The sequence below is a fragment of the Anomaloglossus baeobatrachus genome, chromosome 4 (assembly GCF_048569485.1).
Source record: "Anomaloglossus baeobatrachus isolate aAnoBae1 chromosome 4, aAnoBae1.hap1, whole genome shotgun sequence".
NCBI classification, from domain to species: domain Eukaryota; kingdom Metazoa; phylum Chordata; class Amphibia; order Anura; family Aromobatidae; genus Anomaloglossus; species Anomaloglossus baeobatrachus.
Genome location: NC_134356.1, coordinates 622,782,073 through 622,800,182, shown reverse-complemented (window position 1 = coordinate 622,800,182; position 18,110 = coordinate 622,782,073). Strand labels below are relative to the sequence as shown.

General features: G+C 53.7%; 1 protein-coding gene across 1 annotated transcript in view; it reads right to left on the bottom strand.

Annotated features, from left to right (window-relative positions):
- Positions 1–16,162, bottom strand: part of COLGALT1 (collagen beta(1-O)galactosyltransferase 1) — a 99,588-nt gene extending 83,426 nt beyond the window's left edge. Inside the window, exons 1-2 of the mRNA XM_075346307.1 lie at positions 15,895–16,162; positions 9,240–9,350 (exon numbers count right to left, since the gene is read on the bottom strand). Coding sequence (XP_075202422.1) covers positions 9,240–9,350; positions 15,895–16,106 — 323 coding nt within the window. The 5' untranslated portion in view covers positions 16,107–16,162. The remainder of the gene's footprint in view (positions 1–9,239; positions 9,351–15,894) is intronic.
- Between the last annotated feature and the right edge of the window lie 1,948 nt (positions 16,163–18,110).

Sequence of the window (18,110 nt, the reverse complement as noted above, 5' to 3'; positions counted from 1 at the left end):
GCACCGAGATAAGAATATCTTCCACGTCCTGTGGTCAATCTTGGCGGACGTTGGTATGCTAGCCTGTCTCATGGTGGCAACCACGTCCTGAGGTAATCCTGACGACACTAGGTTCCAGGACTCAATGCCACACCATCCGGTTGAGGGCCGTAGAATTCAAATGGAAGAATGGCCCTTGAGACAGCCAGTCTGATTGGTCTGGTAGTGCCCCCGGTTAGCCTACCGTGAGGCACCACAGAACCGAGTACCACAACATCCTCGGCCAATCTGTAGCGACGAGGATGGCGCGGCCGCAGTCGGTCTTGATCTAGCGCAGTACTCTGGGCAACAATGCCAGAGGTGGCACCTAAGGTAGCTGGAACTGCGACCAATGCTGAACTAAGGCGTTTGCCGCCAGAGCTCGATGATTGTGAAACCGTGCCATGAAGCTGGCACATTGTTGTTGTGCCGTGACGCCATTAGATCGACGTCCGGCCTCTGTCAGCGGCGCCAGATCTCCTGAAACCCGTCCGGGTGAGGAGACCATACTCTTTCGGCCACACCTCAGCGACTTAGGAAGTCAGCTTCCTAGTTTCCACACTTGGGATGTGAATTGTGGATATGGTGGATGCCGTGTCTTCCACCCACATCAGAACCTGCCGGACTTCCTGGAAGGCTTGCCGGTTGCGCGTTCTTCCTTGGTGGTTGATGTATGCCACCGCTGTGGAGCTGTCCGACTGAAGTCGGATATGCTTGCTTTCCAACCGCTGTTGGAAGGTTTGTAGGGCAAGATACACTGCTCTGTGTTCAAGAACATTGATCTGAAGGGTGGACTCTTGCTGAGTCCACGTACCCTGAGCGCTGTAGTGGAGAAAAACTGCTCCCCACCCTGATAGACTCGCGTCTGTCGTAACTATCGCCCAGGATGGGGATAGGAAGGACCTTCTTTTTGACCCAGAGGTGGGAAGAAGCCACCACCGTAGAGATTCCTTGGCCGCCTGAGAAAGAACGACGACTCTGTTGAGGGACGTCGACTCCTCGTCCCATTGGCGGAGAATGTCCAATTGTAGTGGACGCAGTAAAACTGCGCGAAAGGAACTGCCTCCATTGCTACCATCTTACGTAGGAAGTGCATGAGGCGTCTCAATGTGTGCGACTGGTTCTTAAAGAAGAGCTTGCAGCCCGTAGTGAATGCTGTTTGTCTAGCGGAAGCTTCACTATCGCTGAGAGAGTAAGAAACTCTATGCCTAGATATGTTATCGATAGGGTCGGGGTCGGATCTGACTTTAAAAAGTTGATGATCCACCCAAAACTTTAGAGAGTCTCCAGCGCAACGTTCGGGCAGTGTTGGCATGTTTCCTAAGAGAGTGCCTTGACAAGTAGATCGTCTAAATACGGGATCACAGAGTGACCCTGAGAGTGCAGGACTGTGACTACTGCTGCCCTGACCTTGGCGAAGACCAGTGGGACTGTCGCTAGTCGGAAGGTAGAGCTACGAACAGAAGGTGTTCGTCTCCTATAACGAAGCGTAGAAACGCTAGTGCTCTGGATCAATCGGCACGTGTGGATAAGCATCCTTGATGCCTAATGATGCTAGGAAATATCCTTGGGACCTTGAGGCGATGACATGGCGGAGGGATTCCATCCGGAACCGCCTGGTGTCCACGAGCTTGCTGAGCATTTTTAGATCCAGAACGGGACGGAACGGCCCGTTGTTATAGGTACCGCAAAGAAGTTGGGGTAAAAACCGTGACCTTGTTCCTGAAGAGGAACGGGGGTCATCACTCTTTCTGCCTATAGAGTGCACCCTGTTTGCAGAAGAGCAGCGGCTCGGCCGGGAGGTGGAGAAATTCTGAAGAATCGAGTTGGAGGACGAGAAGTGAGCTCTATCCTGTACCCGTGAGACAGAATGTCTCACACTCAATGGCCATTGACCTATGGCAGCTAAATATCGCCAAGGCGGGAGAGCCTGCTACCGACCGAGGCCGCAAGTCATGAGGAAGCCGCCTTGGAAGCGGGTTTTCAGACTGTCGCTTTTTTGGGCGTGACTGAGCCCGCTAAGAATCTGAGCTCCTCTGATCCTTTTGAGTCCACATTGGACGAGGAAAAATGGGACCTGCCCGAGCCTCGAAAAGGCCGAAAACCCCGACTGCCTCTTGCTCTGTTGGGGTTTGTTGTGTCCGGGCTGAGGAAAGGATGAATCCTTACCCCTGGACTGTTTAATGGTTACATTCACCAAACAGTCGGTCAGCAGAAAAAGGCAACTGGTTAGGCAACCTTTTTTGGAAGCAGAATCTGCCTTCCATTCACTTAACGAGCAGACCAGGCTCTGCTTAAAAACACGGAGTAGCGGAGGCTACCGCCGCACGGTTCGCAGAGTCCAGGACAACCTGAATCGCGTAAGAAACAAATGCAGACATTTGAGAGGTTAAGGATGCCACCTGCGGCACAGATGTACGTGTAACCGTGTCAATCTGTGTAAGACAAGCTGAAATAGCTTGGAGTGCCCCAAGGGAGAGAATGCCGGAGCCAACAGCAGTTCCATCTCCCACCGCAACTATGGATCTAGCTACAAGCCTGGAGATTGGAGGATGCCGCTTGGGACACTGGGTCCAGTCCCTGACCAAGTCAGGGGACAGGGATAACGTGTATCCCAAGCCGTTTGGAGAAGCGCATATCTGGATAAGCGTGGTGTTCCTGGACTGCCTCTCTGAAGGCAGAGTGGTCCAGAAAAATACGTGAAGCTGACTCCTCCACTGGAGGAGCTGTGAGAAATAACCCACATTCCATAGATGGACGCTATAAGATTATTTACTATGGCGTCACGATCAGGTGTATCCAGATTGAGAGCGGTCTCAGGATCAGAATCCTGAGCCGCTACTTCCGCCTCATTACACAGCGAGTCCTTCTGCTAGGACCCTGATGAAACCGAGGCCGCTCATAGTGAGCCCGCTTAGGCTGTCTGGGACTGACGTCCGTGCAGAGCCGTGACTCTGGGATGCGTGTGACATTCCCGGAGCTGTTAGTTGTTCACACTGAGGGGGGCCATGGATCAATGATTCAACAGTGCCCATATTGTGAGAGACATGTCCGGACTGCTAGGCTTCTAGTATCATAGCCGTAGTCTCAGAAAAACTGTCAGTAAATACTGCAGACACCGTCCTCATCCCCTGGCCATTAGTGCATACAATGGGAGTCTATGTAACCTGCCGGCCGTATAGCCGTACATGCTGTACCAGCTGTATAGAAAAACATGTGGTTCTGCACCTTTGTTTTACACAGAGAATATGCTGATAACTCCTCCGCCTAATCCAGGAGGGTATATACAACGTGCGACCAAACAGTGCAATGTATATAGTACAAGCATATCTATAAGTGCACTTCTGCACTAGTGGGGTTAGCACCACAGGTGCTGCTTAACGCCTGTTGCAGCGATTGTGTGACTATCAGAATGCCAGGGTCTTCCACACTTGTCTCTGTATCGTACAGAAACTGACACTAATGGCTGCCGGCGTCCTTGTAGAGAAGGAAGCCGTGGGCGTGCCTGAGAAAGTGCGGGAATCCGGATTCACAGTGCACACAGTGAGAGGGGTGGAGTATGCAAAACATACTCCAGCTCTCAGCGCTGCTGTGTTATGCAGCGTCACGCCCCTACCCTGACTGTCAGGGCTGTGGGCGGTAACGAAGGGAGACTAGGCCCAGAAGCCGGGGACTCGAGTTAACAGCGCGGCCGCCGTAAAAGCGCGGGCCGCGCTGAAGTCCCCGGCGCACCACAAGTGCCAGCCGCGCCGCAGTCCCAGCGGCCGGCGCGACCGATTCCTAGAAGTGGCCAGCGTCCCGCCCCTCTCCTGACTGGCAGGTCTGGGGGCGGGAACGAACGGAAGCAGGCCGCAAAAGCCGGGGACTCTAGTTATCAGCGCGGCCGCCGTAAAAGCGCGGGCCGCGCTGAAGTCCCCGGCGCACCACAAGTGCCAGCCGCGCCGCAGTCCCAGCGGCCGGCGCGACCGATTCCTAGAAGTGGCCAGCGTCCCGCCCCTCTCCTGACTGGCAGGTCTGGGGGCGGGAACGAACGGAAGCAGGCCGCAAAAGCCGGGGACTCTAGTTATCAGCGCGGCCGCCGTAAAAGCGCGGGCCGCGCTGAAGTCCCCGGCGCACCACAAGTGCCAGCCGCGCCGCAGTCCCAGCGGCCGGCGCGACCGATTCCTAGAAGTGGCCAGCGTCCCGCCCCTCTCCTGACTGGCAGGTCTGGGGGCGGGAACGAACGGAAGCAGGCCGCAAAAGCCGGGGACTCTAGTTATCAGCGCGGCCGCCGTAAAAGCGCAGGCCGCGCTGAAGTCCCCGGCGCACTACAAGTGCCAGCCGCGCCGCAGTCCCAGCGGCCGGCGCGACCAATTCCCATAAGTGAGCCTGCTTCAGCGAAGCTGAATGAGGCCATGGCACAGGCGCCGCAGCGCTGATGTCCCCCGGCGCACTACAACACCCAGCATGCTGCGGTGTGAGCGCCAAATGCACGGGGACACAGAGTACCTTGAGGAAGCAGGGCCATGTCCCTGATGTACTCCGCTCCATCCAGCATCTTCTCCAGGGGCTGTAGATGGAGCACGGTCTCAGTGCCTGGAGACCAGTAAATCCCACTTCACCCAGAGCCCTGTAAAAAGGGATGGGGAAGGAATCAGCATGTGGGCTCCTGCCGCCGTACCCGCAATGGGTACCTCAACCTTACAAACACCTCCGACATACAGTGGGGTGAGAAGGGAGCATGCTGGGAGCCCTGTATGGGCCCTCTTTTCTTCCATCCGACATAGTCAGCAGCTGCTGCTGACTAAAAAGTGGAGCTATGCGTGGATGTGTTGCCTCCTTCGCACAAAGCACAAAACTGGTGAGCCAGTGATCCCACTGGGGGTGTATAGCCAGAAGGGGAGGGGCCTTACACTTTTAAGTGTAATACTTTGTGTGGCCTCCAGAGGCAATAGCTATACACCCAATTGTCTGGGTCTCCCAATTAGGAGCGAAAAAGAAATGGTGTTTTGTGCCGCAAAATAAAGTATCAGGTCCCCACAGCACCGTCAGGAGAAAAAAAAAAAAAAAAAAAAATTTACAGTTTGCGGAAAATATTCAGATTTTTTTTTTCCCTGAGTTTTGTGTGAAATCATGTCCAATTAGACCCCCCCCCCCCTTTTATTTCGTTGTGTATTGGAACAACACAAAAAACAGAGTGTATAACAAAATGTGAGATTGTAATAACTTTCTGGGAGAAATAGTTAATTTTCTGGGAAAATTTCAAGGGTGCCAACACTTTTAGCCACGCCTGTACGTCAGCCTGGTGAGGGGCCAATTGCTGCAACTTCCACTAATTGTGGCGGAGAAGTCTGTTTGAAGAGAAATGCGGAGTCAACAGGGACTAAAGAGGTCCCCCATTTCCAAATCCCAAAGTCACTTAGCACTTAGGACAAAAAAAAAAAAAAAAAAAAAAATAAAAAAAAAAAAGTCTGATCAGGTGTCAGTACATGGATCAAAAATGAGAAAAGCATTCAAAACTCAAGTCAGGGATCGAATAATAATAATTTATTATTAATACTAATTAAAAAAAAAAAAAAAACCTGTAACACATTTTAAACTGCTCCAGCATCTCCGCTCCCGTGCTCCGCCGATGGTCCTTCAGAAAGGACCTCAAGACCGCTATTCCCATGACCGCTGCAGCCGATGACTGGCTTAAGCAGTCAGTCAGGGCTGTATAAGTAAACGCCAAGGTCAGTGATTGGCGGCAGCGGTCACCTGGATGGTAGGTGTGACTTTATGGGTGCAAAACCACAGAGAAATGACGCTGTTACATTGATGTCTCAATAGTGATGAGCAGGCACCACCATGCTCGGGTGCTCTGTACTCGTAACTAGTGAGGAGCGGGCACTACCATGCTCGGGTGCTCTGTACTCGTAACTAGTGATGAGCGGGGGCACTACCATGCTCGGGTGCTCTGTACTCGTAACTAGTGAGGAGCGGGCACTACCATGCTCGGGTGCTCTGTACTCGTAACTAGTGATGAGCGGGGGCACTACCATGCTCGGGTGCTCTGTACTCGTAACTAGTGATGAGCGGGCACTACCATGCTCGGGTGCTCTGTACTTGTCACTAGTGATGAGCGGGCACCACCATACTCGGGTGCTCAGTACTAGTCACTAGTGATGAGCGGGCACCACCATGCTCGGGTGCTCAGTACTAGTCACTAGTGATGAGCGGGCACTACCATGCTCAGGTGCTCAGTACTAGTCACTAGTGATGAGCGGGCACTACCATGCTCGGGTGCTCAGTACTAGTCACTAGTGATGAGCGGGCACTACCATGCTCGGGTGCTCAGTACTAGTCACTAGTGATGAGCGGGCACCACCATGCTCGGGTGCTCAGTACTAGTCACTAGTGATGAGCGGGCACTACCATGCTCGGTTGCTCAGTACTAGTCACTAGTGATGAGCGGGCACTACCATGCTCGGTTGCTCAGTACTAGTCACTAGTGATGAGCGGACACTACCATGCTCGGGTGCTCAGTACTGGTAACTAGTGATGAGCGGGCACTACCATGCTCGGGTGCTCGTAATCAGTAGTCGGACACTGACAAGCGCGACTCATGTACCGAGTATAATGGAAGTCAATGGATAACTGGAGCATTTTTTAGGAAGAGGTGTTCCCCATTGACTTCCATTACAATTGGTCAGAGTCATGCCCATTTGAGTGTCGAGCATGGTAGTGCTCACTCATCACTAGTTACGAGTACTGAGCCCCCGAGCATGGTAGTGCCCGCTCATCACTAGTTACGAGTACAGAGCACCAGAGCATGGTAGTGCCCGCTCATCACTAGTTACGAGTACAGAGCACCAGAGCATGGTAGTGCCCGCTCATCACTAGTTACGAGTACAGAGCACCAGAGCATGGTAGTGCCCGCTCATCACTAGTTACGAGTACAGAGCACCAGAGCATGGTAGTGCCCGCTCATCACTAGTTACGAGTACAGAGCACCAGAGCATGGTAGTGCCCGCTCATCACTAGTTACGAGTACAGAGCACCCGAGCATGGTAGTGCCCGCTCATCACTAGCTACGAGTACAGAGCACCCGAGCATGGTAGTGCCCGCTCATCACTAGATCTGAATAATCAGGTAGCATTTTTTCCCCTTTTTCTTCTATTTTGACAGATCCCACCTGACCAAAGCCATCAATTGTGTCTGTGGGGGGGGTTCTTTAGACTGGCCACACATGCTATAAGTGTCATCAGACAGCTCTCTCCTGCTCTCCCATTGACATGAGCGATTGGCTGAGCAGTCATGTATTGTAAAGGGGAGAAAGGAGTGCGGAGTGTGGCAGCAGCTTATCCCTCTGAAAACAAGATGATTGGGGGTGAAATATCAGCAGCGCGCTCCTTCTCTCCGCAGGCGTCATCTGTCGGAGGAGGAATCAGGAGGTCCTCACACATCACAGCGGGCTCGTCACCTTTCTCCTAATGTGTACAGAGCCCTTACACATTCCAGCAGAGATCTTATTCCAGCACAGCCATATATTGCTACAATGTCAGGTTTAAAAAAAAATAAATTATATATATATATATATATATATATATATATATATATATATATATATATATATATATATATATATATATATATATATATATATATATATATATATATATATATATATATATATATATATATATATATATATATACTGTACATATGCAGTACAGACCAAAAGTTTGGACACACCTCATTCAATTTGTTTTCTTTATTTTCATGACTCTGAAAATTCTAGATTCACTTTGAAGGCATCAAAACTATGAATCACACATGTGGAATGAAATACTTAACAAAAAAGTGTGAAACAACTGAATATATGTCTTATATTCTAGGTTCTTCAAAGTAGCCCCCTTGTGATTTGATTATTGCTTTGCACACTCTTGGCATTCTCTTGATGAGCTTCAAGAGATAGTCACCAGAAATGGTTTTCCAACAGTCTTGAAGGAGTTCCCAGAGATGTTTAGCACTTGTTGGCCCTTTTGCCTTCACTCTGCGGTCCAGCTCACCCCAAACCATCTCGATTGGGTTCAGGTCTGGTGACTGTAGAGGCCAGGTCATCTGGCGTAGCACCCATCACTCTCCTTCTTAGGGTGGAAACACATCTATGCGAGTAAAATCGGTCCGACTGGGCTGAAAAAAACTCGGCTGATTTTAGTTCACGTTAGGTGCGAGTGCAACGCAACTGCGATGCTTTTTGCTCGCGTGTGTGTCGCGTTTGCGATGCTAGTTTCATGCAACATCTTAATTATCTAAAAGCTATTACACATGTGTCATTTAATTTACCTTTTGGAATGTGATGTCACATTCATCTGTTGAATATTTAATGAGCGAAGTTACTGCCACACTCGCAAATGCGAACGGTGGTGCGCGTGTGTGATGCTATTTTTAATCCCCTTCCATAGGAAATCATTGGGACAAATGGTGCGAGAAACTCGCAAAAAAGCAGCATGCTGCGATTTTTTTCTCAGTCCGATTTGGACTGAGAAAAAAAAAAAAAATCGCAGATGAGAGCTGAATCATTCACTAACATGTGTCCGATTCTAATGCGAGTTTTTCTCACATTGCTCTACTGCGAGAAACTCGCAAGTGAGAAGCAGCCCTAAGTCAAATAGCCCTTACACAGCCTGGAGGTGTGTTTGGGGTCATTGTCCTATTGAAAAATAAATGATTGTCCAACTAAACGCAAACCGGATGGAATAGCATGCCACTGCAAGCTGTGGTAGCCATGCTGATTCTGTATGCCTTCAATTTTGAATAAATCCCCAACAGTGTCACCAGCAAAGCGCCCCCACACCATCACACCTGCTCCTCCATGCTTCACGGTGGGAACCAGCCATATAGAGTCCATCCGTTCACCTTTTCTACAAAGACACGGTGGTTGGATCCAAAGATCTCAAATTTGGACTCATCAGACTAAAGCACAGATTTCCACTGGTCTAATGTCCATTCCTTGTGTTCTTTAGCCCAAACAAGTCTCTTCTGGTTGTTGCCTGTCCTTAGCAGTGGTTTCCTAGCAGCTATTTTACCATGAAGGCCTGCTGCACAAAGTCTCCTCTTAACAGTTGTTCTAGAGATGAGAAGGTGTGTCCAAACTTTTGGTCAGTACTGTAGATAGATAAGTATTAGAACCCAGCGATGATCCATCTCCTATAGATATAGCCCTATAATCCCAGTATGAGCCCCCCGCCACCCCTCACCTCGGGTGGTCCTGCGGCCTCCACTCCACGTGGTGGTAGTGCTTCTGACAGTTGATGAGCCATTCTCGGAGGATACTGCTGGTGTTGTCCAAGTTGTGGTCGGTGGCCACCCTGCAACAGTAAGTAACGCAGATGGATCAGCCACAAGTGGCCGCTTGTATCAGAAGCATCCACTTTACATCACAACGGGGTACAGATTGCAGAGCACCATCCATAAGGGCTGCTGTCCCCTCATAATGACCAGCCGTCTAGAGGGCCCCGTATCTTTACAGCTGGACAAAGACAGCTCTCTGCAGTAATTACAGTATATTGCTCTCTGTTATCAGCCATGCAGAGCCTAGATTATACATTGCACCTGCCCTATAATCACCATTTAATCTCATCCCATGACTTATTTTCTCTTTCACAGTCGCTTGTCCCTGGAGGAGACAGTTTGGCCATTCTCATCTTTAGGAGCGGAACGCAACAAGGGAGTCTCAAAACGCTGGGCCGTATGTGGCGGCCATCTTTACTCATGTGACCAAGCCTTTATGTAGCCACAGCATTAGGGTTAGTAGCCCTTTAATAATTCCCATTAGTTATCATCAGGAGGAAGAGTATGCTATGGTTGTATACTACACCTCAGTAAGACTTAGGCTGGAGTCACACTTGCAAGAGACTTGCGTGAGTCTCGCATTGCAACACCCGGCACGGCCACACTCTAACAGGAGCGGGTCGGCTGCATGTATTTCTATGCAGCTGAGACGCTCCTGTCTGGAGAGCGGCGGGTCATGCCGGGTGATGCAATGCGAGACTCTCGCGAGTCTCTTGCAAGTGTGACTCCAGCCTTACTTCCCCACTATGCAGGTTTTCTGCCTAATAAGCAAAGCTGCAGTGTAAAGTAAGGGAGTGGGATACATTAAACACAACTCCGTTGTTCAATAACCTCCGCTCTGCTTGATGTGCCCCAGCAATAAGAGGGCTGGAAGATGGCATACCCTTGTGATCTAGAAAGTTACACAGTGGATGCAATGAGGCAGGGTAAAGTATCAGGACGAAGGAGAGGGGGGCAGCCTAAAGCCGCTGAGACAATACCTCTATATCAATCAATATGTAACTTTGTAAACCCATAACAATACTTACTGTTATATTGTACTTCAGAGCTGCATTCACAATTCTACAAAACTTCAGAGCTGAAATCTCCCAAAATTTTCAGCGGATAGCAAATCCTCAAATCAAACAGTGAATCTGGGAATGGTCATCGTCATGTGATTTCTGGAAAACGACCCCCTCCCACCCGGCTATAACAGGGTTAAACGGAACCTGTCACCAGATTTGGCCCCTATAACCTGCAGCCAGCACCAGTGGGCTCTTACACAGTGTGTCCACCTATGTCTTGTCCACCGCCATTAACATGAGAACGGCGGCAGCTATAGGCATAGAAGTGGTGTCTAGGTATAGTAAGGCTGCTTTCACACATCCGGTTTTTCCTGTGCGGCACAATCCGGCGCTTTGCAGTTTGCAGAAAAAACGCAACCATTTTTTTTTGCCGCCGGTTGCGTTTTTTTTTTGCATAGACTTACATTAGTGCCGTATTGTAACGCATGGGCTTGCGTTCCGTCTGGTTTTTGCCGCATGCGGCAGATTTAGCCGATGCGGCGGCCGGATGGAACATTGCCTGGCACTTTTTTTGTCTGGCAAAAAAAAAAAAAAACGCATTGCGCTGGATCTGGCCGATGCGGCGCGATTTGCAATGCATGCCTATGGACGCCGCATGCGTTTTTTTTCCACTGCGCATCCTCAGTAGCGTGCCGCAACCGGCAAAAACTGGATGGGTCGCATGTAAAAACTTATGCAAAGGATGCGGTTTTGTCGCTGCATCCGTTGCATAGGTTTTAGAGCCGGATTGGCCGGCTCTGCTAAAACCGGAGGTGTGAAAGCAGCCTTAAGTAGCCATGCGCTATACAATGAAACCACCTATAGCGCCTCCTGGTGGAAAACAACGGAGTTAGCATTTTTATCTCGAAAACGGAACGAGATACAGAAAAAAGGTGAATTACAAAGTTGTAGGGCTTCATCAATTCAATACGAATCGACACCTTGCATACAGAAATGCTATGATTAGAATGTGTTAAACTCACAAGGCTGCGGACGTGAAGCGATACCTCATGGAGACCTTCCTACAAGCCATTGGGTATGGTGGCTGCGTGCAGTGGCCTCCACGCTCACCTGACCTGACCTCATTGGACTTCTTTCTGTGAGGTCACATCAAACAGCAGGTGTATGCGACCCCTCCACCAACATTGCAGGACCTACGACGACGTATCACAGATGCTTGTGCAAACGTGTCACCTACCATATTGCACAACGTGCAGCAAGATACAGTATGCTGTCCAGAGTCCAGATGTGCATTGCAGCTGACGGTGGCCACTGTGAGCATCAAAGATAAATGAGGGCCATATGCGTGACCAGAATTCAATGTTTTGGGGGGGGGTCATGGGTTTCATATCATAGCATTTCTGTATGCAAGGTATCGTACCGTTTTCAAGAACAAAATGCTGTTTTCCACCAGGCGGCGCTATAGGTGGTTTCATTGCTTAGTGCATAGCTACTTTACTATACCTAGACACACTTCTATGCCTATAGCTGCCGCCGTTCTCAAGTTAATGGTGGTGGACAGGATATGGGTGGACACACTGTATACAGTATTCTAACATGCTGTATATAAGAGGCCAGGCTGCTGTGTAGAACATAAAAAAACACTTTATAATACTCACCTAACGGTTGCTGCTGTGGAGTTGGGTCAGATGGGTGTCTCCGATGCCGGCGCCTCTTCTTTCAGCCATCTTTGTCATCCTCCTTCTCTAGCCGCGGTGCATGATGCGTCCTACATCATCCACACTTGCCGGCATTCAGGTCCTGAGCGGGGCAGATCAAAGTATTGTAGTGCGCCTGCGCAGGAGCGGCGAGTGTGTATGATGTAGCCGCGTCATGCACACAGGCTTCAGAAAGAGGACGAAGATGGCCAAAAGAGGAGGCGCCGGCACTGGAGACGCCCATAGTGCCCACAGCGCGACTGTTAGGTAAGTATTATAAAGTGATTTTTATGTTCTCACAGCGACCTGAGCTCTTATATACAGCATGCTAGAATACTGTATATAAGAGCCCGGTGGTGGTGGCCGCAGCTTATAGGCCACAAATCTGCTGACAGGTTCCCTTTAACAGGCAGAATTGTGAATGCTGCTCTGGAGAACGCAAATCAAAAAGTGATAAGTAAAACTTGACAGATACAGTACATGATACCCCTCTATAGGTTGTACATAGGTGGGCAACCAGACTAGCAGAGCCCGGGCAGGAGCGGCACAGAGAGCGGAGGAGCGGAGCCCGGGCAGGAGCGGCACAGAGAGCGGAGGAGAGGAGCGGAGCCCGGGCAGGAGCGGAGCGGAGCCCGGGCAGGAGCGGCACAGCGCGGAGCGGAGGAGAGGAGAGGAGCCCGGGCAGGAGCGGCACAGCGCGGAGCGGAGGAGAGGAGAGGAGCCCGGGCAGGAGCGGCACAGAGAGCGGAGGAGAGGAGCCCGGGCAGGAGCGGCACAGAGAGCGGAGGAGAGGAGCCCGGGCAGGAGCGGCACAGAGAGCGGAGGAGAGGAGCGGAGCCCGGGCAGGAGCGGCACAGAGAGCGGAGGAGAGGAGCGGAGCCCGGGCAGGAGCGGCACAGAGAGCGGAGGAGAGGAGCGGAGCCCGGGCAGGAGCGGCACAGAGAGCGGAGGAGAGGAGCGGAGCCCGGGCAGGAGCGGCACAGAGAGCGGAGGAGAGGAGCGGAGCCCGGGCAGGAGCGGCACAGAGAGCGGAGGAGAGGAGAGGAGCCCGGGCAGGAGCGGCACAGAGAGCGGAGGAGAGGAGCCCGGGCAGGAGCGGCACAGCGCGGAGCGGAGGAGAGGAGAGGAGCCCGGGCAGGAGCGGCACAGCGCGGAGCGGAGGAGAGGAGAGGAGCCCGGGCAGGAGCGGCACAGAGAGCGGAGGAGAGGAGCCCGGGCAGGAGCGGCACAGAGAGCGGAGGAGAGGAGCCCGGGCAGGAGCGGCACAGAGAGCGGAGGAGAGGAGCCCGGGCAGGAGCGGCACAGAGAGTGGAGGGGAGGAGCCCGGGCAGGAGCGGCACAGAGAGCGGAGGAGAGGAGCGGAGCCCGGGCAGGAGCGGCACAGAGAGCGGAGGAGAGGAGCGGAGCCCGGGCAGGAGCGGCACAGAGAGCGGAGGAGAGGAGCGGAGCCCGGGCAGGAGCGGCACAGAGAGCGGAGGAGAGGAGAGGAGCCCGGGCAGGAGCGGCACAGAGAGCGGAGGAGAGGAGCCCGGGCAGGAGCGGCACAGCGCGGAGCGGAGGAGAGGAGAGGAGCCCGGGCAGGAGCGGCACAGCGCGGAGCGGAGGAGAGGAGAGGAGCCCGGGCAGGAGCGGCACAGAGAGCGGAGGAGAGGAGCCCGGGCAGGAGCGGCACAGAGAGCGGAGGAGAGGAGCCCGGGCAGGAGCGGCACAGAGAGCGGAGGAGAGGAGCCCGGGCAGGAGTGGCACAGAGAGCGGAGGAGAGGAGCGGAGCCCGGGCAGGAGCGGCACAGAGAGTGGAGGAGAGGAGCGGAGCCCGGGCAGGAGCGGCACAGAGAGCGGAGGAGAGGAGCGGAGCCCGGGCAGGAGCGGCACAGAGAGCGGAGGAGAGGAGAGGAGCCCGGGCAGGAGCGGCACAGAGAGCGGAGGAGAGGAGAGGAGCCCGGGCAGGAGCGGCACAGAGAGCGGAGGAGAGGAGCCCGGGCAGGAGCGGCACAGAGAGCGGAGGAGAGGAGCCCGGGCAGGAGCGGCACAGAGAGCGGAGGAGAGGAGAGGAGCCCGGGCAGGAGCGGCACAGAGAGCGGAGGAGAGGAGCGGAGCCCGGGCAGGAGCGGCACAGAGAGCGGAGGAGAGGAGCGGAGCCCGGGCAGGAGCGGCACAGAGAGCGGAGGAGAGGAGCGGAGCCCGGGCAGGAGCGGCACAGAGCGGAGGAGAGGAGCCCGGGCAGGAGCGGCACAGAGAGCGGAGGAGAGGAGCCCGGGCAGGAGCGGCACAGAGAGCGGAGGAGAGGAGCCCGGGTAGGAGCGGCACAGAGAGCGGAGGAGAGGAGCGGAGCCCGGGCAGGAGCGGCACAGAGAGCGGAGGAGAGGAGCGGAGCCCGGGCAGGAGCGGCACAGAGAGCGGAGGAGAGGAGAGGAGCCTGGGCAGGAGCGGCACAGAGAGCGGAGGAGAGGAGAGGAGCCTGGGCAGGAGCGGCACAGAGAGCGGAGGAGAGGAGAGGAGCCTGGGCAGGAGCGGCACAGAGCGGAGGAGAGGAGCCCGGGCAGGAGCGGCACAGAGAGCGGAGGAGAGGAGCCCGGGCAGGAGCGGCACAGAGAGCGGAGGAGAGGAGAGGAGCCCGGGCAGGAGCGGCACAGAGAGCGGAGGAGAGGAGCCCGGGCAGGAGCGGCACAGAGAGCGGAGGAGAGGAGCGGAGCCCGGGCAGGAGCGGCACAGAGCGGAGGAGAGGAGCGGAGCCCGGGGAGGAGCGGCACAGAGAGCGGAGGAGAGGAGAGGAGCCCGGGCAGGAGCGGCACAGAGAGCGGAGGAGAGGAGCCCGGGCAGGAGCGGCACAGAGCGGAGGAGAGGAGCCCGGGCAGGAGCGGCACAAAGAGCGGAGGAGAGGAGCCCGGGCAGGAGCGGCACAGAGAGCGGAGGAGAGGAGCCCGGGCAGGAGCGGCACAAAGAGCGGAGGAGAGGAGCCCGGGCAGGAGCGGCACAGAGAGCGGAGGAGAGGAGCCCGGGCAGGAGCGGCACAGAGAGCGGAGGAGAGGAGCGGAGCCCGGGCAGGAGCGGCACAGAGAGCGGAGGAGAGGAGCGGAGCCCGGGCAGGAGCGGCACAGAGCGGAGGAGAGGAGCCCGGGCAGGAGCGGCACAGAGAGCGGAGGAGAGGAGCCCGGGCAGGAGCGGCACAGAGAGCGGAGGAGAGGAGCCCGGGCAGGAGCGGCACAGAGAGCGGAGGAGAGGAGCCCGGGCAGGAGCGGCACAGAGAGCGGAGGAGAGGAGCCCGGGCAGGAGCGGCACAGAGAGCGGAGGAGAGGAGCCCGGGCAGGAGCGGCACAGAGAGCGGAGGAGAGGAGCGGAGCCCGGGCAGGAGCGGCACAGAGCGGAGGAGAGGAGCGGAGCCCGGGCAGGAGCGGCACAGAGAGCGGAGGAGAGGAGAGGAGCCTGGGCAGGAGCGGCACAGAGAGCGGAGGAGAGGAGAGGAGCCCGGGCAGGAGCGGCACAGAGAGCGGAGGAGAGGAGCGGAGCCCGGGCAGGAGCGGCACAGAGAGCGGAGGAGAGGAGCGGAGCCCGGGCAGGAGCGGCACAGAGAGCGGAGGAGAGGAGCGGAGCCCGGGCAGGAGCGGCACAGAGAGCGGAGGAGAGGAGCGGAGCCCGGGCAGGAGCGGCACAGAGAGCGGAGGAGAGGAGCGGAGCCCGGGCAGGAGCGGCACAGAGAGCGGAGGAGAGGAGAGGAGCCCGGGCAGGAGCGGCACAGAGAGCGGAGGAGAGGAGCGGAGCCCGGGCAGGAGCGGCACAGAGAGCGGAGGAGAGGAGCCCGGGCAGGGCAGCGCTGGACCAGTAATGGCCACTTTCCGCAGGGTGACAGCGCCTGGTCTCACCACAGGGAGAGCCGGTCCTTGGGGTAGCGCAGCCGGTCCAGCGCCCCCAGCACGTCGGGCAGGGAGCTCTCGGTGTTCCTGGCCAGCAGGGCGATCAGCACGGTGGGCTGTCTGTGCGGAGACTCCGGGTTGTAGCGCTCCTCCGGGAAGTATCCGGCACTTGAGGCCGCCAGAGCGGACAGCAGCCCCAGCAGCACCCACACCCGGGACATAGCGGCGGCTGCTACTACTTTCTGCCCTCCGACTACAACTCAGCGGCACTTTAAAGGGAAAGGCGGTGCCAACGCGACCGGAGAACAAGGATTGGCTGCAATACATGAAAATCCCTTTAAGAAAGCGCCTATTTCGCCTCCGACTTACAAGCCTCCAGCCTGCTGTCACATTCTAGCGAGCTCTTAAAGGGATGGGCGCACTGCCAACTCAAGGCCGTAATGCACCGTGTAGAAGCGCAACCAGATAGCTGAATTGAGCTGTGTGGAAGCCGAGGGCCGTAATGCATGTAGTACATGCGCATATATGAGGCGGTGAATGAGCCCATTCAGAAGCAGGGGCACTGTGGACCTCACTGACGGCTCAAAATGTTCTTGGTTTTTACAAATCCAATAATGAGCAAAACTAATCACAGTGATAAAAAAAAAATGTAATGAGGAGCCCAGAGGGGAATACAGGTGCAAAAAAGAGATCGGCAGCACACAAATGGGCAACAAAAGGGTTAAATGATCTTTGGGCCAGTACTAACACACAGGGATGTCCTGCATTGGACCGACCCAAAACGCGTGGATCCGCATGGAGCGTTCTATGCCACACCATCTGCTTCAGTTTTTGGAAAAACCCGTATTGAGAACAGTAGAGACTGCGAGATGAAAAATGTGGCAAAGGCGGCACTGTCCAATCAGACAGCGGCACAAAACACGTTCGAGAAAAAATAAACCTCTAAAAAAGAAAGGGGTTGTGATTTTTTAAAAAGAAAAAAAATCAGCAAGTGAAATTGCAAAAAAAAAAAAAAAGTAGAATTTCACAATTTTTTTTTGGGGGGGGGGGGGGGGGGTTTATTTACCATCTTCATTATTTGGTAAATCTGACCCAGCAGTATGATTCCTCAGGTTGGTACGAGTTCATAGATACCAAACATGTATAGTCTTACTTGTATCGAAGTGGTAAAAAAAAAAAATAATTCAGAAGTTTGTAAAAAAAAAAAAAAAATTAAAAAAAAATTTACTTTGTCGCCATTTTCTGATTCTCATTTTTCGGGATCCGGGGCTCAGTGACGGCTTATTTTTTGGATCTTGATCTTACGGTTTTACTGATACCATTGTTAGGCAGATGCGATGTTTTGATCGCCTGTTATTGTATTTTATCGTAATTTTGCAGTGGCCAAAAAATATAATTCTATGGATTTTAAATTTTTTTTGTTGCGCTCTTTAGAAATCAGATTAATTTATTTTATATTTTGAAAGATCGGACATTTATTAACTCAGCTATACAAAATATGTGGGGTTTTTTAATTGTTTTATTTTTAATGGGGCAAAAGGAGGGGTGATTTGAAAGTTTTATTTTTTTCATATTTTTAAAAAAACTTTTTTTTACTTTTTTTTTTACTAGTACTTGAAGCTGCAATCATCCAATCGCTTCTGCTGTACAGAGCGTCAGCATCTGCCCTGCACTGTACAGCAGAAATGCTGATCTCCTGTGACTGGTGGCGCTCTGTCAACCTTGACAGGAACTATGTCACGATAGTGACAGGGGTCATCAGATGACTCTCGGCTCTTATGACAACTCATTGGTACCCTAAGATCACGACACGGGACCGCTGATGGGGCGGGAAATGACCCGCTCCCGGTTGTTGCACATTAAATCCTGCTGTCAGGGATTGACAAGGGAATTTAACTGGTTAACAGCCGCAAGGAAGATCTCCGGACCACCCGCAACTGTTATGAGGGCGTCACACGGTACGATATGTCGTCAGGGTCACGTCGGTAGTGACGCACATCCGGCATCGTTTGATATATCGTAGCTTGTGACAGCTACGAGCGTCGGTGAACGAGCAAAAATACTCACCTTATCGTTGCTCGTTGACACGTCGCTCATTTTCAAAAAGTCGTTTCTCCTTCTGTGCGCCAGTTGATCATCGTTCCCAAGGCAGCACACATCACTCCGTATGACACCCCGGAAACGGCGAACACAACTTACTTGCGTCCCGCCGGCAATGCGGAAGG